This window comes from Nipponia nippon, unplaced genomic scaffold, assembly GCF_047370975.1.
Source record: "Nipponia nippon isolate SJK-2023a ecotype South Korea unplaced genomic scaffold, ASM4737097v1 scaffold_14, whole genome shotgun sequence".
NCBI lineage: Eukaryota > Metazoa > Chordata > Aves > Pelecaniformes > Threskiornithidae > Nipponia > Nipponia nippon.
Window position 1 is genome coordinate 5,876,862 of NW_028262330.1, and position 27,595 is coordinate 5,904,456.

At 69.2% G+C, this 27,595-nt stretch overlaps 1 protein-coding gene across 3 annotated transcripts; it reads left to right on the plus strand.

The window, feature by feature from the left end:
• The first annotated feature begins 590 nt into the window (after positions 1–590).
• On the plus strand, positions 591–26,982 carry BAHCC1 (BAH domain and coiled-coil containing 1). 3 transcript variants are annotated; one of them, XM_087750938.1, is made up of 27 exons: positions 591–737; positions 2,372–2,705; positions 11,041–11,220; positions 12,301–12,423; positions 12,887–14,605; positions 14,686–14,791; positions 14,892–15,100; positions 15,216–15,374; positions 15,929–16,122; positions 16,468–16,825; positions 16,915–17,628; positions 18,848–19,032; positions 19,146–19,282; positions 19,517–19,618; positions 20,388–20,502; positions 20,587–20,830; positions 21,059–21,223; positions 21,344–21,669; positions 21,915–22,022; positions 22,105–22,367; positions 22,461–22,536; positions 22,616–22,724; positions 22,828–22,950; positions 23,035–23,208; positions 23,773–24,920; positions 25,686–25,922; positions 26,000–26,981. In XM_087750938.1, the coding sequence occupies exons 2-27, from the start codon at positions 2,531–2,533 to the stop codon at positions 26,204–26,206; spliced, it is 7,656 nt and encodes a 2,551-aa protein (XP_087607064.1). In that variant the 5' UTR covers positions 591–737; positions 2,372–2,530; the 3' UTR covers positions 26,207–26,981. The 3 variants fall into 3 exon arrangements, with proteins under 3 accessions (XP_087607064.1, XP_087607062.1, XP_087607063.1); XM_087750936.1 differs by having other exon boundaries at positions 20,388–20,830; positions 21,341–21,669; positions 26,000–26,982; XM_087750937.1 differs by having other exon boundaries at positions 20,388–20,830; positions 26,000–26,982.
• The last annotated feature ends 613 nt before the right edge of the window (positions 26,983–27,595 follow it).

Here is a 27,595-nt window from a genome sequence, read left to right on the forward strand (position 1 = left end):
TGCGTGATTGACAGCGGGCTGGCGGGCCGCCAGCCAATCAACACCCTGGGGGGCGTGGGGGAAGGGCGGGGGGGGTGCGTTGCAGCGGGGGTTGCATTGCACCTTCGGTGCAATGCAACCCCCGCTGCAACGCAACCCCCCCCCCCGCGCCTCTCGCCCTGGCTGCAGGGCGCATGCGCGCTCCTCCCTCCCCTCCCATTCATCCGCCGGGCTTGAATTAGGCGCCGCCGGTCAGCGTCTCAACCCCCGCCGCGTTCTGATTGGCGGAGCGGCTGGCGGGTCGCCAGCCTATTGGAAGAGCGGGCTGACGCTCAAAGGGAAGGGGAGGGAGGGGAGGGGGAGAAAAGAAGGGAAAGGGGAGGGGATTAAAAGCCGGCGGGGCGCGAGCGCCGCGCGGCGGCCAATCAGAGCGGGCGCGTGCCAGAGGGGGGGCGCGCGCGCGCGCGCGCTCATTAGCATGCGGGGCGCGTCGCCCGGCAGAGTGCGCGGCGTGAACGGGGAGGCGCGGCGGGGTCCCCCCCCCCCCCCGCACCCCCCCGTTCCTCTTCCCCCCCCTTTCCTCCTTCCCCGCTTCCACACCCCCCCACACACCCCCCCCTCCGCCCGGTTCCCTTTGCTGCAGGAGCAGCCGGTGCATGGGCAGTGCACGGGCACCGGCAGGAGCACGCTGCGCACCCCGCCAGGGCCGCCCCGCCACGGCGGGACCGCACTCGCCCCACGCGTGGAACGCCCCTCCGGTAAGTAACTGCGATCGTACCGGGGATTTTTTTTTTTTTTCTCTTGTTGTTGTTGTTGTTGTTTGGGGTTTATTTTAATTTTTGGCGCTTCGGTATTATTTTTTTTTGGGGGGCGCCTTAATTTTTTTTTGCATTCATTTTTTGGCGTTGAAATATTTTTTTCTTTTTTTTCGTTTAAATATTTTTTACCTTAATTTTTTACCCCTTAAAATATTTTTTTTTGCCTTCATTTTTTCCCTTTAAAATATTTTTCCCCTTCAAAAAATCTTCGCATTGAAAACCTCTGCCTGAAGGTTTCGTGCATTAAAACATTTTTTTTTTTCTGTGCATCGAACCTTTTCTGTATTTAAAATTTTTTTTTGCGTTGAATTTTTTCGCCTTTAATTTTTTTTTTTTGCGTTCAATATTTTTTCCCTTAAAAAAAAAAATTGCCTTTTTTCCCCCCCTTTTCTTCAATTTTAATTATTAAAAAAAATACTATTTTTTTGTTGTGTTTTTTTTTTTTTTTTCGGCCTGCGCGTTTGTTGCCTTCTCCCGGGGATGCCCTCCGCCGCTCCGCCGCTCCCCCCCCCCCCTCCCCGGGACAATACGGCCGCTCCGCCGCCCGCAGCGGCCCCGGGGCCGCGCAGCCCCGACCCGGGAGGGGCCGAGGGGCCCCCGGTCGCCTTCGTTCCTCCGCTCCCCTTTGTTCGCCGCGGCCCGGCCCGGCCCCGGCAGCCGCGGTCCTTTCCCCTCGCCGGATCGGGCCCCCCGGCCCCGGCGCTGCCGAGAACAATGCCCCGCTGGGCCCGCAGCACCGGGCGGCCCGGTCGCCGCTTTGGGCGGGCTCCGGCGAACGGGAACCGGTAGCGGGGAGCGGTGGGGTGAAGCCCCGAGCACGGGGAAGGGGAGGGGGGGAAGCGGGGAGCGGCGGCCGTGCGAGCCCGGGGCGGGGAAGGCGCCGTGCAGCGGGGAAACCGGGGAGAGGAGGGTCCGTGCACCGGGGGGCGGGGGGGGAAGCGGGGAAACGGGGCCGTGGAGCCCGGGGGAGAAGGGGAACCGGGGAGGGGAAGGCGCCGTGCAGCGGGGGGACGAGGAGGGGGCCGCGCACCGGCGGAACCGGGGACCGAGCACCGGGGAACGTGGTCCGTGCGGCGGGGGGAAGCGGGGTGAAACGGAGCCCGAGCAGCCGGGGAAATAAAGGCCGGGGAACCGGGGCCCGGGCGGCGGGGGAAGGACGGGGCCGTGCACCGGGGAGACAAGGGCCCGAGCGGCGGGGAGGGCGCCGAGCACCGCGGCGGGGCAGCGGGAGCGGCCGGGCCCGGGCTCCCGGGGAGCGGGGCCGTGCTCCCGGAGCAGCGGGAAAACGGGGGGGGGCCGTGCACCGGGGGTACCGGGGAAACGGGGAGGGGCAGGAGCCGTGCACCGGGGGTACCGGGGAAACGGGGGGGCTGCGCTCCAGGGATGGCAGGGAAATTGGGGACCGCGCGCCAGCGGTACTGGGGAAATCGGGGGGCCCGGGTGTGGGGGATACCGGAGAAAAAGGGGGCTGTGTACTGGGGAAACTGGGGACCTGGGTACTGGGGAGGTGGGGGGGTGTACCCCCCCCCGGCCTGGCTGCGCTCTCACGCTCTGCTTTCTCTCCCTTACGCCAGGAGCAGAGGATGAGCCGGGAGCCCCGGCGCGGAGCGCGGCACGCCGCCACCGAACCCGGCCCGCCGCGGCGTTGAGGATCGCCGGCCGCGCCGAGGAGCCGTGTCGGCGTCCCGCCGTGCCTCCCGTGGGCAGCGAGCGGGTGGGTGGGTGCCCCCGGCATGGACGGCCGTGACTTCGCGCCCCCGCCGCGGCTGCTGTCGGAGCGGGGCAGCCTGGGCCACCGGCACAGCGCGGGGCGCGTGGCGGCTTCGGCGCACGGTGCGGTGCAGCCCCCCGGACACTTCCAGCCCACCAAGTATTTCCCCGCGCCCATCTCCATGGCCACGCACACAGGTCAGAGGGGCGGCGGCGGCTGTGGCGCGGGGGGCCGGGAGGGACGCGGGGGCCCGGTGCACCGGGGGCTCGGCCTCCCCTTTGTGCTGTGCCCGCTGTCACCGCGCCCGGTGCTTTTGGGGGGTGGGCGTACGGGGGCTCATGCACACGGGGGGCATTTCCCCGCTTGCCCGCTCTTCCAGTGCGGGAGGAGTGCGTCGCCCGGGCCGGCCCGGCGAGATCCCGGTGCCTGAACAAGGAAGCGCTTTCTGGGCGAACAAGGAGGCCGTTATGCGCGGGGCCGGCGCGGCGGTGCCGGAGAAAGGCCAGCAAGCCCCGGCTCTATATAAAGCGCCGAAGTGTCAGGGTGAGAAGGGGTTTGCGGCGTGCGCGTTTGCCTCTGCAGCTGCTGTCCTGCCGGAGACGGACAAAGCACGGCGCACGGCCGAGCACGGCACGGCCAACCGTGCCAGCACCGGGATGGGGCTCGCCGGATCCGGCCGCAGCGCCGGCATCCACAGCGTGTGCTGTCCGTTCGGCTTTGTCTGCGGCGACGTGCGTGGAGGCCGCTCGGCTGCGGCCGTGCAGGGTTAAAGCAGGGTGCAGGCTGCCTAAAGCGGGGTGCGCGGCGTGGGGGGGCTTTGGGGGTGCAGGGAGCTAGCCAGTCTGCTGCCGCCGAGCTCCGGGACGGAGCCAAAGCGGGAGCAGGGCCGGATCCGGTGTGCGGTATGCCGGCTCGGCACGGCGCTGCCCAGGGCCCCCTGCTTCCCGCCGGCGCAGGCGGTTTTCTTGCCGCGGCACGGCGGCAGCGCCGGTTATTGTCGCCGCCTTGATGAGCTGTGAATACTAATAAAATTATATCTGCTTTAATGGGATTACAATTAGTGCGTGGATTAGGGTGGGGGGCACGGCCGGGGGGTGGCGGCAGGGGCCCGAGGCTCCTGGAAGGAGGTTGAAAGCGGGGGGCACGGGGGGGTGCTGGGGAGGCGGCGCTGGATCGGGCCCGCAACCGGGGCAGTTTCGCTTTGTGCCGGCAGCCCCCACGCTGCGGCCGGGCCCCCCAGGACCACTGCCGGGCTGGGGGGGGCCACCCTGGCCTCACCCTGGCTTTGGGGTACGGGGGGCCTGAATGGGGGCTCGGTGCCTGTCCCTGTGGTAGGGGACCAGGGTGGGGGGCTCAGCCCCTCTCCGGCTCATGGTGGCCGGGGGGAGGATCCCCGGGTGACACCGGCGCTGGGGTGCCGCTGGCTTCCCTCTGCCTTCTCGGCGTGGCGGTGTCCCTGCCGCGGCGGTGGCCGGACCCTTGCACCCGCTGGGGCCTGGGCGACACATGGGAGTCCAAATGCAACGGAGGTTGTTAAAATAACATGGATCAGGCTAAAAATACCCCGGCAGAAACTTGCCTTAAAAAAAAAAAAAAGGGGGGGGGGGGGGGGGAGAAGCCAAACCCAACAACAGAAAGAGCTAAAAATATTCCCAGCTTTGGCAGGGCTGGCACAGCCGGAGCCGTTCCCGGCGAGCCGCGCTTGGAGACTCCCGCGCGTACGGGAACATTGCTTGAGCAAATAAAAATTATAATTTTGTGCCCAGCGTGGTGCCGGGGCCAGCGGGAGGGGGGTCCCCAGGCCTGGCACCTCAGCGTCTCCGCGGCGCGACTGTGCCACGGGGCCGGGAGCCGTGGCAGCGCGCGGAGTGGTAATTAACGCCGATGATTGATAATTACCCCACCCAGCAAATAAAGCCAGCCCGCGGTTTGCCGGGCAGCCGTGGCGGTGGCGGGGCTGGCGCGGCATGCGGCAGCCCTGGGGCACCGCGCTGGCTGGGGGGGCTCTGGCCACGCTCCCCCAAATGGCTCCCGGCGACGGGCCGGACTACACCTCCCAGGAGCCTTTGCCGGGGGCCGGAGGCCGTCCTGGGAAGGGGAGATAAAAACTGTTTAGCTTGATTTTATTAAAGCCATAATTCGGGGCTGCGCAGTTATTGCAAACAAATGCTTTGGTTTGCGTCTGGTTTTGGCACCGGGACCATGCAAATGATGGCGCGAGACGGCTCTGGGGGCCGGAGCATGGGGAGCTGCGGCCTTGCCCGGTGCTGGGGGGTCAGGGGGGACGGGGACCCCCAGAGCTGCCGGGAGCCCAGGCCAGGGTGCAGCCCCTGCTCGCCGATCACGGCGCTGCCAGGGGCACAGCCCGGCTGAGGGCCGCGGTCCCGCCGCCCCGGCACACCCGCACTGACCCCTGTGCCGAGCAGGGCCAGGGGTCACAACGCCCCCACCACAGGCAGGGGGGGTGGGAAACTTTGGCAGAGGCTCGGCCGAGCCCGTGCTTTATGCCGGGGCCTCAATTTTTGCCCTTCTGACGTTTTTATGGACTAATATATAGTTGAGATCATGCCGGGCTGTTTGTCACCGCGGCGGAGCCCTCGGTACGTTGCAACGTTTAACAGTGCCGGGGGGGGGCTTGCACAAGCGTGCTGGGCTTTGCCAGGAGCACCGCAGCCGTGGTGGTGCCGGTGCGCAGCTTGACCCCAGTGGTGCTGCTTTGCAAACGGGTGCTGGTTTGCATCCTGGTGCGGGCGTGCAGCCTGGCCATGGCAGTGCCGGTTTGCAGCCAGGTGCGGGTGTGCAGCCCAGCCGTCCCGGCGTGGGTGTGCGTCCTGGCATGGGTGCACATCCCGGCGTGGGTGTGCCTGCCAGTGGCGGTGGATGGGGCGGTGAGCCGGCGGCGTGGCGCTGGTGGCCGGCTGGGCTCCCGCAGCTGTCCCCCTCCCTGGATTAAGTTGCAAGCCGGGCTCAAGCCGCGGTTCCCCGGCGTGGCTGGGGGGGATGGCGGGGGGCAGGTGGGGACGGTGGCCCCCGGCCGGGGTGGTGACGCAGGGCTGGGTGCCAGTGCTGCAGCCGCTCCATGTCGCAGTTTCCTCATTAATGACCGAAGACGGGGTCTGAGGGGCCGGGAGGCCGTGGCACAGCACCGGCAAGGCTCCGGCACGGCCGTGGCGCAGGGGCTCCTTGCTCCCCCCCTCGGCACCGTGTGCCAGCCCGGTCGCGCCGCCGCATGCGCTGCATTTTAAAAAGTAGGTGTCAAAGTTAAAACAGATTTTGAGATTAACTCGTCTGCTCCTCGTTAGCCACACTTGTGCCGGGGTGGCCGGGGGGACACACACGTGTGCATGTCCGGCAAGAGGAGCGGGATGCGGAGAACCCCAGATCCTGTGGAATTACCCTAGAGTGGTTTCATCTGTTCGTTAGCGATTAGCTGGATCCATGCGGAGACGCTGCTGCGCACTGGGGCCCGGGGAGACGGGCAGCCTGAGCAGCCGCGCGGCGCGATCCGGGCAGCTGCCGCGAGCCCTGGTCACCGCCGGTAAATGCGGTGATTGCCCCAAATTGGTGGGGTGCGGGGGGGTCTCAGCACCCCGAGCTGCAGGGTTTGCCTCCCGTCCCTGCGCCCCCAGAGCTGTCTGACCTGGGGGGTCCAGTGCTGGGGCGGGGGCTGGGGGCAGCGCTGCCGGCAGTGCTGCCACCAGGTTCCGTGGGCCAAGCACTGCATGCGTGGCGGGCTTGGCTGATCCCCAAGGGTGGACTGGGGGTGCGGACAGGCTCCATGGAGCATTTGGGTGCCCCTCTGGGCACCCCTGGCTCCTCGGGACCCCCCGGCCCGGAGTGTCCGTGTCCTCCCTGCAGCCAGTTCCTCTCCCGGCGCTGATGGCAGCGATACACGACAGCCGAGCGGGGAATTACGGCGGAAAATAAAAATAGCAGGATTTGGCGATTCAGTGACTCTGCAGAGATTCACACGGGCTGCGTGCCCCCCCGCCCCCTCCCGCGGTAAATAAACACTCACCCAATAATCTCATTCTTGGAGTTCTTCTTTATCCGCTCCATAAAACGAAACAGATGGGCACAGCGCGGCCCTGCCTGCTGCCCTGCCTGCTTCCCTGCCTGCTTCCCTGCCTGCTGCCCTGCCTGCTGCCCTGCCTGCTTCTCTGCCTGCTGCCCTGCCTGCCCCCCAGCATCGCCCCAAGGCAGGATCCGACCCCACTGGGTGCTGGGGTCCCCCAGCCCCGGGGGGAGGGAGGGGACGAGTCCTCGCAGCCCCTCAGGGTGCTCCCTCCCGCTTAGTGCACAGGCGGCCCAGGACCCTGCGGGTGCAACGCTTTGCAGGCGGTCATGGGGGAGATGGGGTCACTGTGGACCACAAATTTGGGAGGGATTCCCTGGGGGGAGTCATGTGCTTGGCCTCTGTGGGACACCAGAGCTGCGTGGGGTGGGACATTGGGACCCCCTGGGCCCTCCCTGGCTTCCCCGTGGCCCCGGCCTGTGCCGGGCCTGCAGCTGCTCCCAAAATGGCCTCTGGGCTTTGCAAGCGGCATGCGTCTGGTGTGCAAGTCATGCATTGGACGTGCAAGTCGTGTGTGCTGGCCGTGCGGCGTGCGCCAAGCAGCATGCGTCAGTCATGCGAGGAGCATGCATGGAGCACGCTTGTGTCAGCCGCGTGCATCCGCCATGCAAGGAGCAGGCACCGACCCGCGTGAACTGACCGTGCAGGCAGCGTGCACCGTCCTCGTGAGCAACGTGCGAGCTGCGTGTATCAGCCACGCAAGCCTCGTGCAAGCAGCGTGCACCGAGCGGTGTGTGCACACGCAGCCCCGGTGCAGTGTGCAGCCCCAGCGAGCATGCAAGCGTGCAGCAGCGCGCAGCCTCTCGGCGGCTCCAGCCTCCCCTTCCCTCCGTCGAAAGCCGACAGCTTGCGAGTGGCACTTAGCACGGAGCAACTGCCGTGTGATTACCCATCGGATAACATTTTAATTGTACTTCTGGCACTCTGTCAAGCTAATTTGAACTGCATTTCAATATTACAGCATTTATTTAGTGCCATAACAATATGGATTAATCTTAAATTATAACACCGAGGAAATTATATTACACTTATTTCCTATTTGCCAAATATTTAAAGGAGCCGCAGGGGTTGCAAAGCGTGTGGTGGGATGGGGGCCGCATCCTGCGCCCTCCTGGGTCCAGGACTGGGGGTGGCACCTCCCCGGGGTGCCCGGCTGTGGGGACGCGGTGCGGGAGGCTCCCTGCCAGCTCCCGGCGTCTCCGCGTGCGGCCCCAGCCCTGCTAGGAATGTTCCAGCCCCGAAATAGCCGAGGGAGTAACCCAACCTCACGCCCCGCGCACGTCGCCGCTGCTGCGGGGACCCGGGGACCGTCACCTCGCCCAGGCGTGCCCGGGGCTCCCTCTGCAAAATGGAGTCCCTAAATATCGGGGTGCAGCCATGTGCCTGGGCTGGGGGGTGCAGCCTCCACCTTCCCAGAGCTGCAGGGAGGGACAGGGCCGGGGCGTCCCGGAGAAGGGGGCCAGAGACCCCCTCCCTTTCCCGGCAGCGCCGCCTTGGGGACCCCGCTGCCAGCCCCCCGGCCCAGAAAATTGCCAGGCCGGAGCAGCCATGGCCGGAGTGACCCCCCCTGGGGCCATGGCCCCCCCACACCCGCCCTGGCCCCACTTGCTGGCAGGGGAAACTTTCCGTCTTCCCAGCATATTCCCATCTGCACCGCGCTTGGTGCGGGGGTGAAGAGTGGCTTGGGGGGGGAGCGCCCCTTGCCGCCCCCACCCCATTCCCACCAGTCCCGCATCAGCCCCCGGTGCTGTTGGTGTGGTTGTGCTGAGACCTGGCGTACTTGTCACACATGTGACCCTCTGTGGATTTGGGGCCAAGGCGAAAAGCCCCCCTGGCCCCCCGGGCTGCGGTTTGGTGGTGATGAGGGGGAAGTGGCTTCGCTTCCCTCTTAACCCTTTCCTTTCGCTGCTACCTCCCCCCAGCCCCGTTCGGGGGCTTCTGGGTGCCGGCAGCCCCAAAACCCGCTGGCACGTCCCCACCCCCTGCCCTGCCTCAGTTTCCCTGCCCAGGGTCTGGCTCGGTGTGGGGGAGAGTGTGGCATGACCAGGGCCATGCCGGGGTGGTTGTGGGGTGACCAGGGCCAAGACGGTGCCTGTGTGGCCGTGCCGGAGCTTCCAGAGTTCCCGGTATGGGCCCGAGGTGCAAAGTGCTGCACAGCCGCCGAAAAGCCGCCAGGGCCGGTGTCTGCGGCCGGGGCCACCCTTCCCTCCCCGCTGGCGCCTGGCATGGGGGATTTTCTTGCCGGCCGTGCCTGCGCTGGAGCCGGGAGCGTTGCTGGCAGGGCTGACTCACGGCGCTGGCCGCGGGGAGCCTGGCCAGGGAATTCCCGGGCTGACGCTGCCGGGGGGCGGCGGGGGGGGCCAGGGTGGGACCCTGCTGCCCATCTGCCCCGTGCTGGCAGCCGGCCCCACGGCGCTGCGCCCGCCACGGTATGGGGCTTCTCCGGCACTGCCTGCTCATGGGTGAGATGAGTTGTGCATGGTCTCAGGGACCTTTCCCTGTGCTTGCCGGCACCACGGCCAGAGGGGGCAGAGCCGGGGGGCTGCTCTCTGTGCGCCATGCCATGCCAAGCTGCGCCATGTCATGCCGAACCGTGCCGTGCCACGCCAAGCCATGGCAGCGCGGGACAGGGCGTGAGCGTGCGAGGGGCTGGGGCGAGCGTGTGTGCGGGCGTGCAAGGCGGGTGGGAACGGTGCGGCCGGCTGCGGGGCCAGCGTGCGTCGGGGTATCCAGCCGTGCCAGTGGGCGTGAGTCAGCGGGTGGGAGGTGTGGGGAGCGGCGGCCGTGGCCCCGCCAGCCCCGCTGGGACGCTCCGCGCCAGCCCGGCCCCGCCGCCATCGGGGGGGGTTATTTTTTTACAGCCGGTTTCACAGCTTCCAGAAAAGGCTCGTTCTGGAAACCTCGGCTTCCTGCCCGGCGCAGCCGCCCGGCACGCTGCCGGCTCCACGCCCCGCGGCAGGGTCCCCCGGCACAGCCGGGGCTGGGGGCACACCAGGACGGTTGCCCGCGGGCAGTGCTGGGCAGGACTCCTCTGGGATGCGTTGGCGCAGTCAGGCTGGCCGGTGGGACGTGCCCACCCGTCCCGGTGCGTGCCGCTGCAACGGGGGCAGCGTCCGGCCCTGGGGGTGCGCGTTGCCGGTTCCCAGGGCCATGGGCAGGGTGCGGCCGTGCCCCTGGCCCACGCGGCCCCTGCCGGGGCTCGGCCCCCGGCCGGCCGGCGCAGGAAGGAGTGAGCTGCCTGAAACCACATCCCCGACACTCATCCCAGAGGCATCCCGGAGGGATTAGCCAGGGAGCGTGGGCCGGCTTAGAGAGCAAAGCATCGCTTCCTGGCCCGGCCGGGCGGCCGGCCAGCCTGGGCTCCTCCGCACCGTGCCGTGCTGGGCAGGGGGCAGGCGGCCATGGCCCCGCCAGCCCACGTCGGCACACACATGGATGCAGGGAGTGGGGCCACGCGGTGAGAAGCGGACGGTGCTCCCTCCCCCCAGCTCCCTCCCGCCCGGCCGGCCGCTGGCCACCAGTTCCAATGTTTCCACCATGATCTCACGGCTCGGCCGGGGTGGGGAGCGCTGGCCTGGGCCTCCCTGGGGGGTGCTGGGGCCCCTCCAGGCTGTGGGGGAGGCCAGCGGGGTCAGGGCGGGGGCTGATCCCCTGCCCTGCGCTTCCCACGCTGGCCTTGTCCTCTCTGAACACGTGTGCACACATGCATGTGCACACACATGCACACATGCAGCTCTGCCACTGTGCCCTGCCCGCAGCCAGTGCCCCCCCTCCGTGGTGTCCCAGCCCCGGGGAGCTGCTGTCCCCATGTCCCCAGCCTTCCTGCCCTTGCCTCCCGGGCACTGGCAGGGCTCTCGCTGCCGCGGCTGGCAGCTGCCCGTGCTGGGAGCGGGATGGCCCGGCTCGCCCTGGCACAGCACTGCACAGCCGGAGCCCCGGGGAGGTCGGGCTCATCCTGGCACTGGGGGCAGCTGGTGTCCCACCAGTGGCTCGGAGCTGCCGCTGGAGCCGGGGGGAGAGGAGCAGCGTGGGGAGCCACACGCGTGTACAAAGCCTCCCATGCGCCGGCACACGTGTGTGCCCAGAGCATGCACACGGGGTCAGGGCAGGGCACTGGTGCCCCTCACACGGCTCTGCTGTGCCTTGCACGCACCGGTGCGTGTGCCAGCCCTGTGGGGCTGAGGGGACGTGAGGGGCGAGAGTGTGCACGAGGGGTGTGATCGCACAAGGGATGTGTGTGCACAGGCAGCGTGCGTGCATGAGAGGTGTGCGTGCACGAGGGATGCGCGTGCACAAGCAGCGTGCACGCACGAGGGATGCACAAACACAGCGTGAGCTGCGCACAGCCCTGTGGCAGGTGTGTGCCCACGAGCGTGCAGGAGTGAGCGTGGCGGCGTGGCGGGCGTGCGAGGGGTGGCATGGGCAGCCCTCCCTGACTCTCTCCTCTCCCACCGCAGCCGGCAGCGGCCTGATGGGGAATGCGCCCGCCTCCTCCTTCATGGGGGGCTTCCTGAGCAGCAGCCTGGGCTCAGGGGCACCCAGCCACCCCGCCGCCCCCACCGCATCCCCTCCGGAGCCGGCTTTCCGTGGGCCCCACTCCGGCACCTCCCAGATCTGGTTCTCGCACTCCCACGAAGGTGAGCGGGCGCCGGGGCAGGGACGGGTGGCAGCACGCCGGGGTGGGCAGGCAGGGTGTCCCTGTGGGGTGTCTCTGTGTGGTGGCCGGGATGCGGCTGGGGCTCTGCCCGGTGCTGGCGGGTGACGTCCAGCCAGCGCCCACGCGGACGGGGTTCAGACCTCCCAGGCGCTGGCACACGGGGTGGTCGTGGCAGCCGGCCGGCACGGGCATGCGGTTGGCACGCAGTGAGCTTCAGGGTGGTGGCGGGGGGGGACAGCCGGCAGCATGCCCCACAGGACCCCCCCCCCGGGCATCCATGGGGACCAGGCTCAGCCCCCCGCAATCGGGGCTCAGGGCGGGCTGGAGAGGCTTGTGCTGGGCTGCAGACCCCTGCCCCATGCCAGGAGCCGGGCTGAGGCCAGGCCAGCTCGTGTCACTGGTGATGAACCAGGGGCTGCACTCCCCTCCCACAGCCAGGACCCCCGTGCCGGAGCTGGCTGCAGCATGGGGACCCCCGGGGCAGCACGCGCAGCCCCAGTTATACAGACGCCCCACACGGTGGGAGCGGGGGGCTCCCTGCAGCCCGGCACAGCCCCCAGCGCCCCGTGGCATGCCGGTGTCCCCGTCCCCACCTGAACGGCCGGAGCAAGGGCCGACAGAGTTAAGGAGCGGGGAGGTGGTATTGGCGCGGGGCCCTGGCAGCCGGCCCAGCTGGTAGTTTGACCGGCTGCCAGTTGGCTCCCGGCGTGCCGGGGCCTGCACGGCGTGCCGGGGGGGGCGCGGGGGGGCCCGGCAGCGCACGCTGCTGACGGACAGCCCGAGCGCGCTGGCTAACAAGCCTGCGAGGGCCGTGCCGAGCCGCCGTGAGAGGGCCGCTGCCGCCACAAGTCTGTGGGGTCTCAGCCCAGCAGCAGCTCCCGGGGGGCGGGGGGGTCCCTGGCCCGGAGGAGGTTACAGGCTCCGGCAAAGCATTTATAGCCGGAGCGGTGCGTGGCCAGGCTGCTGCGGTGCGGTGCGCGCTGTGGCATGACACGGAGACGCCACGGGGGGCCGTGCGCCTGTGAGCGTACTCCGGTCCCCCTGACCGCCGTGCCCCCAGCCCCGGGGTACCCCCGCTTCTCCGGGAGCCTGGCCTCCACCTTCCTGCCCATGAGCCACCTGGACCACCACGGCAACAGCAACGTCCTCTACGGCCAGCACCGCTTCTACGAGAGCCAGAAAGGCAGGTACCGGGGTCCCAGCATGGCACCGTGGTGCCACCACAGCCTCCGGGGCTGGCCGGGGTCCCCCACGGGGACATGTGTCCCCAGCCCAGCAGGGGATGACGGAGGGGCCGCCAGGCAGGAGTGGGGGGCTCAGCTCCCGTCCCCAGTGCCGGTGCCCAGCGTCGGGGCGGGGGCCGGCGGTGGAGCAAGCGCCGGGTCCCCAGGGAGGAGCGGGGCCGGCAGGCGCGGGGTGGTGGGCACCCGTCCCAGCCGCCGCCGCCGCTCTTGCTTTTCACAATATTGTGTCGGGCACTTAATAGGGAACATTGTTTGGGTGGGAAGTGGAGGTAATTAGGCCCTGCCTTCCCCTGCGCTCCTCCCCTCGTTAGCGGGGAGCCAGCGCTGGCACGGCTGCGGTCCCAGGTGCCCGGACCCACGCCGTTGTTCGGCGGGGGGCTCACCCAACGCCCTCCCCTCCAGATAACTTCTACCTGCGCAACCTGCCTGCCCAATCCGCCCTGCTCCCCACCAGCCATGGCTTCCCCGGCATCGCCCGCGCCGCCCCCGGGCCCCCTGCCGGCTCCTGCAGCCGGGAGAGGGAGGTCGGACCCCTGCCCAAGACCCCCAAGGACTACGACCGCTTCCTGGCGGGCAAGGAGAAGGCGGGCAAGGGGGACCCCAAGGAGCGGCCACCTGAGGAGGACCCCAAGGAGCGGCACAAGGCGGTGCTGCCGGTGCCACCGGAGGGGCACTGCAAGGAGGGGCTGCCCCCCCGGGGGGCCAGCGATGGCCGCCCCAAGCACCTTGCCTCCTGCCTGCTGGGTGCCAAGGGGCTGGAGGGTGACGCCGCCCGCGCTGTGCTGCCCAGCTGCGCCGGTAGCACCCTGCCCCGCGCCGGCCGCTGCAGTGCCAAGGAGCCGTGCCGGGGCGAGCGGGAGCCGGGTGCCCCCGAGGCACCCCAGCCTTACGGCGAGTGCGTGGAGCGGCGGCAGATGCTGCATCATGCCGTTTCCTACGCGGTGCCTGCTGGGCCGGCCCCGCTCGGCCCCGCCGCCGGCTCCTTCCCCTGCCTGCAGCTGCACGCCGGCTCCGAGGTGCTGTGCCCACTGCCGGAGCCAGGCAGCCGGGAGCTGAAGCTGAGCGGGGCCACGCTGGTGCCCTCGGTGGGACACCTGACGGACAAGAGCCGCTCCTTCCAGGTGGCGGCGGAGGCCGGCGGGCTGGAGCGCGCCGAGGGCAAGGAGCGGCACGCCGAGGTGGGGGCTGAGCCCCCGGCCGCTTACGGTGGCCCCTTCCACCACCCACTGAAAGCGGAGGGCCCGGCGGAGCGGCGGCTGGAGTGGGGGGCTCCCGGTGCCCGGCTGAAGGGGCTGGAGTACCTGGGTGGGGGGGCGGCTGAGGGGCCCCCCTTCGCTAGCCGGGGCCCTGCACCCAAGGGTGCTCTGGAGAAGGGCTACTTCGAGGTGCCGCCAGCGCCTGACTGCTCCCGCGCCACTCGCCCCGACCCGCTGGGCGTCCGGGTCGGCCCCTCCTGCTGCACTTTAGAGAAGGGCCCCCCCAAGGACCCCCCTCCTGGGCCTGGTCCCCAGAAAGTGGCACGGATCCGGCACCAGCAGCACCCTGAGGTGGAGGCAGCTGGCACCGGCCCCGAGGGCAAGCGCAAGCCCCTGGAGCTGAGCGCCCTGGGCTACGGTGGGCCCCCCCTGCCCCCCTGGGGTGTGCAGGGCCAGGGGCCCTCCCTGGCTGTGGCGGAGGAGCGGAAGGGTCCCTACCTGGACCCCTTCGGCACGAGTCTGCAGCAGGCTGCGTTGATGACTCAGGGTCCGGTGCTGGGCCAGGAGGTGCCGGCCGCCCCGGACGAGGTCTCGGCCATGAAGAACCTGCTGAAATACAGCAACCAGGCGCTGCTGGGGGGGCAGAAGGGCCCCCCCTTCGTGGGGCTGGGTGGCGTCAAGGGCAGCTGCGCCCACCAGGATGCCAAGTTCCCCCCGGGGAAGGGGCAGCCGGAGCTGGAGCGGCCGGACTGTGCCCGCGGCCGGGAGCACGATGGGCTGGCCTCTGGCGAGGGTGAGGTGCGGCAGCCGCCCGTCGGCATCGCCGTGGCCGTGGCGCGGCAGAAGGACACGCTCGGACGCCCCGAACCCTCCTACGGCGGCGGTGGCTCCGGACGGCAGGGCCGGGCGGCTGCTGGCATCAAAGGTAGGGCCCGGGGAGGGGGCCGGGGACTGGCGGGGGTCCGGCGGTGCAGCACTAACACCACCGTCCTGTTCCCGGCACAGCGGGCACCGCGCGGCCCATGCACCTCATCGACCTGGAGGCAGAAGAGGAGCGGGGCCGGCTCTGCGAGGAGCGCCTGGGGCTGCCGGCGCGAGAGCTCCTTCTCCAGTAAGTGCTGTGGCGGGGGGATGGGGGGGTCCCTGCCCACGGGGGCTGGTCCCCACGGTGCCACGCTGCCCCACGCCCTGTGTCCCCCCTCTGCCCGCAGGGACAACAAGGACCTGGTGGAGTTTGCCCGGATGCACCCATCGGGGGGGTGTCCCGGGGAGCTGACCCCCCACCTGATGATCGCCGGGGGCTCCTCGCTGCCGGCGGGGCAGCTCGGGGGGGACCCCACCACCCACGCCCACCCCGCGCACGCGCACTGGCTGCCCCGCACCCGCAGCCCCTCCATCTGGATGGGGGGACACTCCTACGGTCAGTGCGGCTGGCAAACGGGGGGGCTGTGGGAGCAGGACTGGCTGGGTGCTGACCCCCCCAGCAGTGGGGTGCTGCACCCCCCGTGCTGACGGCCTCCCCTCCGGCCCCGCAGGCATCGGCCACCCCGCACTGCACCAGAACCTGCCGCCCGCCTTCCCTGCCTCCATGCCCAGCACCATGCAGCCCGTCTTCCCCCTCTCCCAGGACCCCCCTGCCCAGCTCGTCATCCTGCCGACCGAGCCCCCCACCCACGGCACCCCCCACACGCTGGGTGAGGCTGGGTCAGGGCATGGGGGGGGGAATGGGGTCCCTGTGGGTGCTTTTGGGGGTGCAGGGGTGGGAGATGGGGTCCCTTTTGGGCACTGCTGTGGAACTAGGGGTGCAAGGGTAGGAGATGGGGGACCTTGCAGGTGCTGCCGGGGGTGCAAGGGTGGGAGATGGGGTCTCTGTGGGTGCTGCTGGAGCTGCAGGGGGGGAGATGGGGTCCCTCTGTGTTCTTTTGGGGGTGCCGGAGTGAGAGATGGGGGTTCCTGTGGGTGCTGCTGGGTGTGCAGGAGTGGGAGATGGGGGTCCCTGCAGCTGCTGGAGGTGCAGGGGTGGGAATGGGTCCCTGTGGGTGCTGCTGGAGGGGCAGGGGTGGGGGATGGGGTCCCTGGGGGTGCAGAGGTGGGAGATGGGGTCTCTGTGGGTGCTGCTGGGGGTGCAGGGGTGGGAGATGGGGTCCCTGCGGGTGCTGCCAGGGTTGCAGGGCTGGGGAGGGCACTGCTGGGGTCTGCAGGGTGACCACAAGGCGGGTCCCTGGTTGACCCCCCCCTCCACCGGCAGCCGACGTGATGGACCAGGCATCGCTGTGGCCCCCGATGTACCCAGGCCGGGGCCCCGGCGCCCACCTACAGCACACGGGGCAGCTGCCTGTGTACTCGCGATCGCAGTTCCTGCGGCAGCAGGAGCTCTACGCCCTGCAGCAGCAGCAGCGGGCGGCCCAGGCCCTCGAGATCCAGCGCCAGGCGCACGTCCAGGTGCCCGCGGGGCTGGGGGTGAGGGGGACTGCGGTGCGGGGTTGCGGGGCCGAGGGTGAGACTGGCTTGAGGATGCAGGGCTGGCTTGAGTGTGGGGTGTAGGGTGGGGATATGGGGCTGGGGTGGGAGATGCAGGGCTGGATGTGGGGCTGGGGTCTGAGATGCTGCTGTGTGAGATGTGGGGCAGGGAAGGGGGATGCGGGGCAGGGGCTGGGCCGTGGGGCTGGGCAGGGCTGTAGGGTGCAGAGTCGGGGTGTGGGGCAGGGTTGTAGGGTGCTGGGCAGGGCTGTGGGGCAGGGGCCGGGCGGTGGGACTGGTGTGTGCCAACCTCAGTGTCCCCTGCAGCGGAAGCCAGAGGAGCAGCCCCTGGAGCTGGAGGATGGGGGTCCCGACAAGCCCCTCAAACCCTCCCACAAAGCAGTTGCCTTAAACCCCCCGGCCAAGGGCCTCTCCTCGGCGGCCCCCGGGCCCCCCAAGCTGTCCCCTTGCTGCCACTCTCCAGCCCTGCGGCACCCGGCCAAGTGCCCCGTGGCCCTCCCCGCGGCCCCCTGCACTTTACCCATCTGCCCAGCCGCCAGCTCCGCCGTGGCCCCCCGCTCCCCAGCTGACAGCCCCCTGCCCGTCCAGAGCAAGGGCAGCGATGGCGAGGACAAGCGCGGAGAGGGGCAGCCGCCCCGCGACTACCCCAAGTCCCTGGAGCCAGGTAGGACCAGGGCGGTGAGGAGGAGGAGGGTGGCCGTGGTGTTGGGGGTGCTGGGGGGTCCCCACTGAGCATTGCCCGCTTCCCCACAGACCTGCCCCCCGGCTACAGCTACCCAGCTGCTGGCATGGGCTTCTCCGAGGCGCACTCCGCCGAGCCGGCTGACCCCGACACTATGCACGCTGGCTCCCCGCCGGCTGAGCCCGAGCAGTCCCGGACCTTCAGCCCTGCCGGGGAGGTGCTCCGGGAGCCAGGACCCCTGCGGGAGCCGCCGGCCGGGGGGGCGATGGCCGAAGGTCCCGGGTCACTGCTGCACCGTCACCACCTCCTCCTCACCCCGGGGCCCCTCTGCGGGGAGCGGGGGCCGGCACCGGCCGCGGGGGCCACCGAGGAGCGGGTACCGGTGCCCTTCGGGGTGCACCGGGAAGCGGCTCAGGGAGCACCGGAGCAGATCCCGGCAGAGCAGCAGTGCCCGGTGCCCGTGGTGGGAGCCTCCCCGCTGCCCCCCACGGTGGAGGAGGAGGAGGAGGAGGAGGGCGACAGCGATGGCTCAGAGCCGGAAGGCAGCTGCGATGAGGAGGATGGCGACGGCCCTGGTGGGCGACAAGGCTGCCTGGGTGGGCTGGAGGCACTGATTGCCGCTGGCATCGACCTGGGGGAGCTGCCGGCACTGGGCTCACCCGGGGAGCCCCCCCCGGCCCCCCCCTCGCCCGCCCCCCACACCTCAGGGATTCCTGGCATTGCCCTGCTCAGCGAGCTCGCCGACCTGGAGCTGCGCCAGCGCCGCTGCGACCTGGCCCTGGAAGGTGAGCGGCCCCCGCTGCCCCCCAGCACCCCCTGCCCCATAGCACCCGGTCCTCCCAGTGCCCCACAGCAGCCCCTGCCCCACAGCGCCCGGTCCTCCCGCTGCCCCCCAGCACCCCCTGCCCCATGGCGCCCGGTCCTCCCGCTGCCCCTTGCCCCCCCGTGCCTCCTGTCCCGCAGTTGCGTGCCCTGGTGCCCCTGCCCAGGGTGCTGCCTGCACGCTGGGGTGCGTGTGGGTGCTCTGTGCAGGGTGTGCAACAGAGGGGTGGTGCAGTGCGTGTGCGACGGAGAGGCTGTGTGGGGTGTGCGCAGCGGAGAGGCTGTGCGGTGCATGCAGGAGCGGGGCTGCTCTTATGTGAGTTCTTGCACAAGCAGGGCTGAGCAGCGCATGTGTTGTGCAGCAGAGAAGGGGCTGTATGCCTGTTTGCAGCGTGGGGCTGCATGCACGCTGGCTGCATGTGTGCTGGTGGTGCAGTGCAATGCCCGGCGGCCGGGCCCTGCTCGCAGCCTGGGGCCATCTCCGGGGCTCTGCTCCAGCGCTGGCTCCAGGCAGGCGCCGGGATTCCCTCCCGGCTCGTCTTCCCCAGGGAATCCCGGGGGCCCCGGCGGGGAAGGCCGTCCTGGCGCGTCCCCAGCGCTGCCGCAGGCGGGTGGCTCAGGGCAGGCGCGTGATGGCGGGGCCCCGCGTGCTCGGTGCTGCCCGTGGCCGAGCGCAGCATGGGGCCATGATGCTGTGGGGTGGAGGGGTGACCGTGGGGCCCCGCTCCCCGCCGCTTGCCCCGCCACAGATGGGGCGGCCGGATGGGGCGCGTTGCTGCGTCCCTCCCAGCCCCGGCCTTGGCTTTGCTCGCTGATGAGTTCATCGCTGGCCGCTGCTGCGCACCCGGCCCCGGCCCCCCCAGCCCCATGGCCGCCCGGGGACGCTGTCCATGCTGCGCACGCAGCGCCCTGTGCACCGTCCCCCTGCCCGCCGCCACCCCCTGCGTGGCCCCACGGCCACCCCGGGGCACCCCACTTGTGCATGGCACCCCGTGGCATGGCACCCTGTGCCCCACGGCACCTCCTGCCCCACAGATGCCCCTCCTCGCCCCGCACGACCCCAGTAGCGGTCCTGGTGCCACTGTGGCGTGTGCACACGTGCGTGGGCCGTTGCACAAGAGCACATGTGGGGCAGCGCGGGGCACATCCTGCGCTGGCCCCGCTGACCTTCCGTCCCGGCAGGAGAAGACGAGGACCTGCTGGCCTTCAACCTGCAGAACCTGGCCACGGTGGCGGCCGCCTGGTCGCTGGTGGAGGCAGCCAGCCGGGAGGGCAGCCCCCCTGCGCTCAGCCCCCTGCCTGCCTCCCCACCGCCCCGTGCCCGCATCCCCCGCCGCAAGTACACCTGGACGCCCAAAACCAAGGCCGTGAGTGTCTCCTGCGTGCAGCTGGGGGTGGGAGGTGGGATGAGTTGTGCCTGGTCTCAGCCCTGGGGCCAAGGCTGCCGACACTGCGAGCTGCCCGCCTCCCCGGCCCCCAGGTTTGCCCCCTGAAGGCGGCCATCGAGCAGCTTAACACGCAGGAGGTGGAGGTGCGGATGCGGCTGGCAGAGCTCCAGCGCCGCTACAAGGAGAAGCAACGGGAGCTGGTGAAGCTGCAGAGGCGGCATGACCACGAGTACGTCCCCATCCCCATCCCCATCCCTGTCCCTCTTGGGTCCCGGGGGGGAGGCGGGGAGGCAGCCTGCGGGAAGGGGGGAGGCCGGGGAGGGAGCGCCCTCCGCCGAGTGGGACAGCAGTGGCAGTCACCGGTGCAATGAGTTTGGGGCCGTCCTCAGCCCGGCTCGGCGGAGGGGCACCGCCTGCGGCGGCCGCGCAGCTCAGGGTGCCCCCGGTCTTGCCGCGGCTGCAGGCGTGATGAGAGCTCCCGGAGCCCGGCACGGCGTGGTCCGGGGCGGCCGAGGAAGCGCAAGCACTCCAGCACGCTGGGCAGGGCTGAGAGCCGCAAGGTCAAGTGAGTGACCAGCGCCGCGTGCCCTCCTTGTCCCCGGGGATGGGCCACCAGCCCTGCTGCCGGGGGGTCTGGCCATCCCGCCGCAGGGGTGGCGGTGCTCAGGGGCTGCCCCATCACGTCCCCCACATCGGCGGCAGCCGCATTTTGGGGGGTCCGGCCGCTCGCTCCGGCGCGCTCCCGCTCGCATCCCACTTGTGGCGAGGGGGGCTCGGCTGGGCGGCAGCACCGTGTGTCCCTCCCCCCCCCCGCCGGCCGCGGGAGCAGCATTGCATAAAAGCCTCTTTATCTGCGCCGTATAAAGCCATTGGTCACGCTGCAGCGGCGTTCATCGCTGCCGGCGCTTTATTATTACCCATTAGCCGCCCGGCGCAGCCGTTTCCCCACTCCCGGGCCCTGTATAATTGTCCTTCTCCGCTACAAATTGCCTCTCCCGACAGGCCCATTTGCATAAATCCTCCGAGCGAGTCCAAACACGCTTGGAGCGCGTGTGCGCGCGCGGCCCCCGGCCCCCCCGTTCAGTAATAACAGTTAAATCTGCGCTAAATGGTTCCTTCAATTAAGACGGAGGGGAAAGAGGAAAAAAAAAAATTAATCTCTAGGTTTTATGTCACAAAACATTAGTGAGCGAGTGAAGGTTATGGGGGGGGGGGTAAGAAGGGGGGGAACCGGCAGCTGGCGGTGGCTGGGGGGGTGCAGGATCCATCGGTGAGGTGCAGGGTCCATCCGGGGGGTCCGGTGGGCACTGTGCCCACGCCACGGTCCCCGCCAGGGCGGTGAAGACCAGCCTGTCCCTGCTGTGCGCCGAGCTGCGGGGGGACCCCGAACCCAAGAAGAAGAGGAGCAAGCTGGCTGAGGCGGCGTTCGGCAGCCTGAAGGGCTCCCCGGTGAGTCTGGCCCCGCCGCCGGCAAACGCCGCCCCGGGGCTGGGGGGGTGCCGGCCCCTTCCCAAGCCTCCCTGTGCCCCCCAGGAGAAGGTGCGGTGCAAGAAGAGCAGCTCACAGGGCAAGCTGGCCTGCAAGGTGGCTCACAAGGTGTCGCAGCTGAAGCAGAAGGTGAAGAGCAAAGGGCTGCCCGCCGGCATCAGCCCCTTCCGCCGGAAAGACCCCAACCCCAGCGGCCGCATCCAGAAGAAGCTGTCCCGTCCCAAGAGCTCCAAGGCTGCCAAGTACCAGCCGCAGGACCCCGACCCCCGCCAGCCGGCGGGCTTCAAAGGCAAGACCAGCACAGGGCTGGGCGTGCTGGGTCCAGCATGGGGCTGGGGGTGCAGAGCGGGTGTCGGGGGCCAGGACAAGGTGGGTGGCTTGTGCCAGGGGGTGACGCGGGGGCCCCAGCTCCCCCCGTCCTGCACGGGGAAGCAGCATCTCCCTGGGCATGGGTGGGGGGTGCAGGGGCCACCCCTCAGTGCACAGGGTCCCTCATCGCTGCCCCCTCGTCTTGCAGATGAGCACGACGGGGACACAGACAGCGAGGATGGTGATGATGAGCCGGGCTTGTCCCTGCTGCCCTCGGTGCCCGTGGCCGTGCTCGGACCCTCCCCGTCCTCCGTGGTGAAGATGGAGGCCAACGAAAAGGCGAAGAAGAAGAAGGAAAGGCAGGGACTGCTAGGTAACGGGATCGCCCCGTGGGGATGCCAGGGGGACACAGGGGACGGGGACCTCCCAGGTGCACATGCTGGGGCTGGGTGGGCACCCAGGGGGTGCCCTGAACCCTGTCCCCCCCCAGCAGGGCCCTGCCGCCTCGGGAGCCCCGAGGGCGAGGTGAAGATCAAGCGGCGGCCAGTGAAGCCGGGGACGGGCAAGCTGGAGAAGGTGCCGGCACGGCGGAAGGCGGGTGGCTGCGAGGAGGGTGGCAAGAAGAAGCTGAAAGCCAAGCCCAAGGAGAGCCTCCGGCCGCCGGCCCCCAGTGGCCCCAGCACCCCGGCCCCCGCCAGCAGCCTCTTCGCTGGCGCTGACCCCCGGCACTTTGGTCCGAGGGACGAGGGGGCTCGCCTGGCCAGCGAGAGGCTGAAGAAGGCCACGCGCAAGAGCAAGGTGCTGCAGTCGGCCCTGAGGGTGAGTGTGGGGGCACCCATGGGACCGTGGGGTGCAGAGGGATGGGTGCAGGGTTTGCATGAGCTGGGGGTGCTGGTGGGGCTGGGGGGGGCGCCAGTGCACAGGTCGGGGGTGCTGAGATGGTTGGAAGCACTGATGGGCACCTGGGGTGCAGGGGCTGGGGTGGTTGGGAGCCACTGGTGGGCCCCGGAGGGCTGGGGTCGCCGTGGGGGGGCCATCAGCCGGCTCTGACCCCATTCCTGCAGCGGAAGAACGGGGCGCTCTCGCTGGCCCTCTCCCCCCGGAGCGCCAAGACCATCCTGAGCAAGGGCAAGAAGCTGGCCAAGGTGAAGAGCAAAGTGGCCACCAAGCAGGTGAGAGGCAGCGACCGGACCCCCGTCCCGGCATGGCTCCCTCCCTGTGCCCCCCGCCCACCCCCAGCTCCCTCTCCCGCAGTGCAAGGGCCGGGCGGTCAGCAAGCTGCTGGAGAGCTTCACCGTGGAGGACGACTTCGATTTCGACGACAACAGCAGCTTCTCGGAGGAGGAGGAGGAGGGGGGCTGCCTGGCGGGGGTGGCGCGGGGGGGACGCCGCTCCCCCCTGCCCCACGCCTGCGCCATCCAGAAGGAGGATCTGCGGGATGGGCTGCACATCCTCATCCCCAAGGAGGACAGCCTGCTCTACGCTGGCAGCGTCCGCACCATCCAGCCCCCCGACATGTGAGTAGGGGCTGGGGTGGGGGTCCCTGCCGTGGGTGGGGATGCTGGGGCGGCTGGGCGGGCGCTGAGCCCCCCTCCGTGCCCCCTCCCCAGCTACAGCATCATCATCGAGGGCGAGCGGGGGAACCGGCAGCGCATCTACTCGCAGGAGCAGCTGCTGCAGGAGGCGGTGAGCGGGGCGGGGGGCCGGGGTGGGGGTCCCGGCGGGCAGCACGCTTCACAGAGCCCAGCACGCCGCTTCCTCGCAGGTCCTTGACGTCCGACCCCAGTCGCGACGCAGCCTCCCGCCGGGCACCCGTGTCTGCGCCTACTGGAGCCAGAAATCCCGGTGCCTCTACCCGGGGAATGTGGTGCGAGGTGAGGAGCAGCCACGGGCGGCTGGTGGGATGGGGGGCAGCCGGTGGGGCAGGGGGGTGTCAGGGACCCCTGCCCCATCCTGACAGCCCTCCCCATGCCGCAGGCTCCTCCAGCGACGAGGAGGAGGATGACCCCGAGGCGGTGATGGTGGAGTTTGACGACGGGGACACGGGGCACATCGCCGTCTCCAATATCCGCCTGCTGCCCCCCGACTTCAAGATCCAGTGTGAGTGGGCCGGGACGGGGGCCGCGGGCAGGGGACGGGCAGGGGGGCAGCGGGGCTGGCCCTGACCCCACGTTCTGCCCGCAGGCACCGAGCCGTCCCCTGCGCTGCTGGTCTCCAGCTCCTGCCGACGAACGAAGCGGTCGTGCGGCGACGTGCCTCCCCCCGGCGAGCTGCCCCCCAGCCTCTGTCCAGACCGCCATGACGGCCCCGAGCCCCCCAAGAACTCGGGCAAGAAAGCGGCCGGCAAGGAGAAAAGCGGTATGGGACGGGGCTGCCACCTGCGGACCACCTTCGCCTGGGGTGCCCAAGGGAGGCGGCACTGGCAGCGCTGGTGTGAGGGATGGTGGGATGTGGGGAAGGATGCTGGGATGCAGGGGAGGATGCTGGGAGGCAGGTGGGGGGGGATGCAAGGAAGGATGCTGGGATGCAGGCAGGGGAGGGGATAGAGGAAGGATGCAAGGGTGCAGGCATGGGAAAGGGATGGCAGGACACAGGGAAGCAGACAAGGGAGGGGATACAGGCAAGGATGCTGGGATGCAGGCATGGGGGAGGATAGGAGGCAGGGAAGCAGGCAGGGATGCAGGTAGGGAGAGGGGATGCAGGGAAAGATGGGGTGCAGAGGGTTGGGATGCAGGGAGGGGTGCAGGGACGGGGATGGAGGAAGGCGGTGGCGCAGGGCGCTGCAGCGATGGAATCGAGACCAGGCTGCAGGGAGGGATGTGCAGGGACCGGGGCAGTCCCGGAGCATCCCTGCCTCCCTCCGTCTGTCCGTCTGTCCTCCCTTGTGGCCACCAGCCCCTCCTGACCCCCGTCTCCCACCAGGCAAAGCTGCAGAGGTGCTGTCAGGCGGCAAGGCGCCGGTGCTGAGCGACCCCTTCTTGGGGCGGCGTGGCGGGCCGCTGCTGAGCTGGTCAGCGGTGGCGCAGACGAAGCGGAAGGCGGCGAGCAAGGGCACAGCCGTGCTGCAGAACCTCTTCCAGGTCAACGGCAGCGCCAAGAAGCTGCGGGCCAAAGAGGCCATCTTCCCCGTGCACCACCATCACCACCACCTCGCCACCCCCGTCTTCGGCAACGGCTTTGGGGCCGATTCCTTCAGCCGCATTGCCAGCTCCTACGCCTCTTTCGGGGCCGGGGCTGGGCTGGTGCTGCCGGCTGCCCAGAAACTCCTGCGCTCCAAGAAAGCCGAGCGGCTGGAGGCAGAAATGGGCAAAAGCAGCCGGAGAAAGGCAGGCAGCGAGTACCTGGTCAAGCTGGACCACGAAGGGGTGACGTCCCCCAAGAACAAGAACTGCAAGGCCCTGCTGCTGGCTGAGAAGGACTTTGGGGCCAAGCTGGAGCGGCCGCTGGCCAGCCACGGCTATGCCCACGCGGCCCTGGCGGGCAAGGATAGGAAGGGGCGGGCGCCCGTGCACCAGCTGCCCGTGGGGCTGGCGCTGCGGAAATACTCGGGTCAGGCCGAGTTCACCCTGAACTGCGACAGCGACTGCCACAGCTCCTACTCGGACATGGACGAGGACGAGGAGGCGGGCGGGCTGGGTGCCGACGTGCCCTCGCGCTTTATGACCCGCCTCTCGGTTTCCTCCTCTTCCTCGGGCTCTTCCACCTCCTCCAGCTCCGGCTCCATCTCCACCTCCAGCCTCTGCTCCTCTGACAATGAGGATTCCTCCTACAGCTCCGAGGACGAGGACTCCACGCTGCTGCTCCAGACCTGCCTCTCCCACCCGGTGCCGGCGCTGCTGGCGCAGCCGGAGGCCCTGCGCTCCAAGAGCGGCGCGCCGCAGCGCTGCTTCCTCACCAAGGCCGCCGCCGCTGGCCCCAAGGCCAAGCTGAAGCGCAAGGAGGCCCTCAGCTTCTCCAAAGCCAAAGAGTTCTCCCGGAGGCAGCGCCTGCCCTCGGTGGAAAACCGGCCAAAGATCTCTGCCTTCCTGCCCGCGCGCCAGCTCTGGAGGTGGTCGGGGAACCCCACGCAGGTACGGCCGGCGCCCGCCGCAGGCACCCGCTGCTCGGCACGGCCGGGAGGAAGGAGCGGGCACGGCAGCTGGGGGGATTGGGCAGGGGGCACGGGTGGAGGTGTATGGGTGCGTGGGAGGGTGCATGTGTGCAGGTGTATGGGTGCTTGGGGCGGGGTGCATGGGGCATGGCCATGGGTGCAGTATATGGTGCAGGATATGCATGGGTGCACAGCAAGGTGCATGGGGATACAGGGCAGGGTGCATGGCAGTGTGCCTGGGTGCAGGTGTATGGCAAGGTGCATGGGTGCATGGGGTGGGGTGCAGGGTGCGTCAGGTGGGGTGCACGGGTGCCTGGCAGGGTGCCTGTGTGCACGGGGCAAGGTGCATGGGGCATGGGCGTGGGTGCAGCTGCATGGTACAGGGTGCATGGGTACAGCAGAGAGCCTGGGGATACAGGGCAGGGTGCATGTGTGCATGGGGCAGGGTGCCTGGGTGCACCAGCCATGCGCACAAGGCTGGGTAGCTGCATGCATGGGGGGCATCGGCATGGGTTCACCGGGCACGGTGCCTGGGCGCACAGCACAGGGTGCTGGTTCCAGCGGCTGCGGCACTTGGGTGCGTGGGGCAGGATGGCTGCGGGGTGCACAGGGCTGGATGGGTGCTGTGGGAGCATCCCGCCCCGGCTCAGCGCTGCTTTCCCCGGGTGCCTGGGGTCTGGCCGGGCGGGCGCGTGCAGGGTCGTGGGTCCACGCGCCACCCCTGACCCCCTGCTCCCCCCCGCAGCGGCGGGGCATGAAGGGCAAGGCGCGGAAGCTGTTCTACAAGGCCATCGTGCGGGGCAAGGAGACGCTGCGCATCGGGGACTGCGCCGTCTTCCTCTCGGCCGGGCGGCCCAACCTGCCCTACATCGGGCGCATCGAGAGCATGTGGGAGTCCTGGGGCAGCAACATGGTGGTCAAGGTCAAGTGGTTCTACCACCCCGAGGAGACCAAGCTGGGCAAGCGGCAGAGCGACGGCAAGGTGAGGGGTGGGCCGGGGCGGGGATGTGGCACGGCGGCGAGGGGGGCAGCCGGTGACGCCGTGTCGTCCCCCTGCAGAACGCCCTGTACCAGTCGTGCCACGAGGACGAGAACGACGTGCAGACCATCTCCCACAAGTGCCAGGTGGTGGGACGGGAGCACTACGAGCAGATGACCCGCAGCAAGAAGTACCAGGACCGCCAGGACCTCTACTACCTGGCGGGCACCTACGACCCCACCACGGGCCGGCTGGTGACTGCTGACGGGGTGCCCATCCTCTGCTGACGCCCCGTGCCCACCCCGGGCGCAGGGAGGGGGACAGGGATGGGCAGCCCACCCCACGCACCCTCTCCGTTGCGGGGCTTCTTCCCGGCCATTATGCAAAGCCCGGGGTGGCCGGGAAGGGGGCACGGGGGCACCATCATCATCGTCGTCGTCGTCACAGGGGGCGCAGGGGGGGAGCTCCCCTACAAGCCATACTTTCCCTAGTACCTCTGACTGTTTGCCAGCAGGTAAAGCAGAAATCAGGTGTGTTGTTCTATTTATTTTGCGTGTAAATATTGTATTTCTTCCGGGAAGTTTTATGGAAAACAGACAAACCAACAACAAAAAAAACCAACAAAAAACCATACAAAAAAAAAATTAATAATAATATGGGGCGGGGGGGGGGTCGCGTTTCCGTTTCAGTGCACTGTTTCCCCCAGCCTGGCTGGGACGAGGACAGCGGGGGAGCTCTGTATATAGGGGGGACGCGGCGGCGGGGCAGGGGGCTCGGCCCCCGGCGCAGCTCGGGCACGGAGGCGGGCGAGGGGCTGGCGGGGCGGCCCCCCCCTCCCGCCCCCCCGGGGGTCCCGCTTGCCGTCCGGCCCCAGTGCAATAGCGGGGTGGCCGCGGTGCCGGCGGACGCTGGCCCGTCCCGCCGAGCCCTGCCCGCCGCTGCCCGCCGCTGCCCGCCGCCGCCCCGCGCTGTAAATGTGTACAGGCCGCGCGGCGGCGGGGGCTTTTTCCAGTGTAAACACTAAAAAAAACCCACAAAACAAGACAAAAAAAAAAAAAAAAAAAAAAAAAAAAAAAAAAAAGAAAAAAAAAAAAAAAAAAAAGAAAAAAAAGAATAAAAAAAAAAAAGTTTTATGAACAGCAAACTCTATGTAAAGGCCTTTTAGTATGGAACTTTTTTATTGATAACTTGGCTTATGAATAAATATATGAACCGTTGCTGGCTCTGCTCTGCCTCAGTTTCCCTCCTGGCACGGCCAACCCCAGCTGCACCCCCGGCTGCGGGCACCCTCCTGGGCACCCGCAGAGGCCTCCCCAGCTCGGTGCATGCGGGAGACGGGCAGGGTGCTGGGGCCGCAGGGCAACGGGGCGATGGTGAAACCCCGGGGCACCCTGTGCTGGGGGCACCCTGTGCTGGGGTAGGGACTGTGCCTGGCAGGGGGTGCGGGAACGCCGGGACGGAGGGGTGCAGGCAGGGATGGGAGGGTGCAGGCAGGGATGGGAGGATGCGGGCAGGCATGGGAGGGTGCGGGCAGGCATGGGAGGGTGCAGGCAGGGACAGAAGGGTGCAGGCAGGCATGGGAGGGTGCAGGCAGGGACGGAGGGGTGCAGGCAGGGATGGGAGGATGCGGGCAGGCATGGGAGGGTGCAGGCAGAGACAGAAGGGTGCAGGCAGGG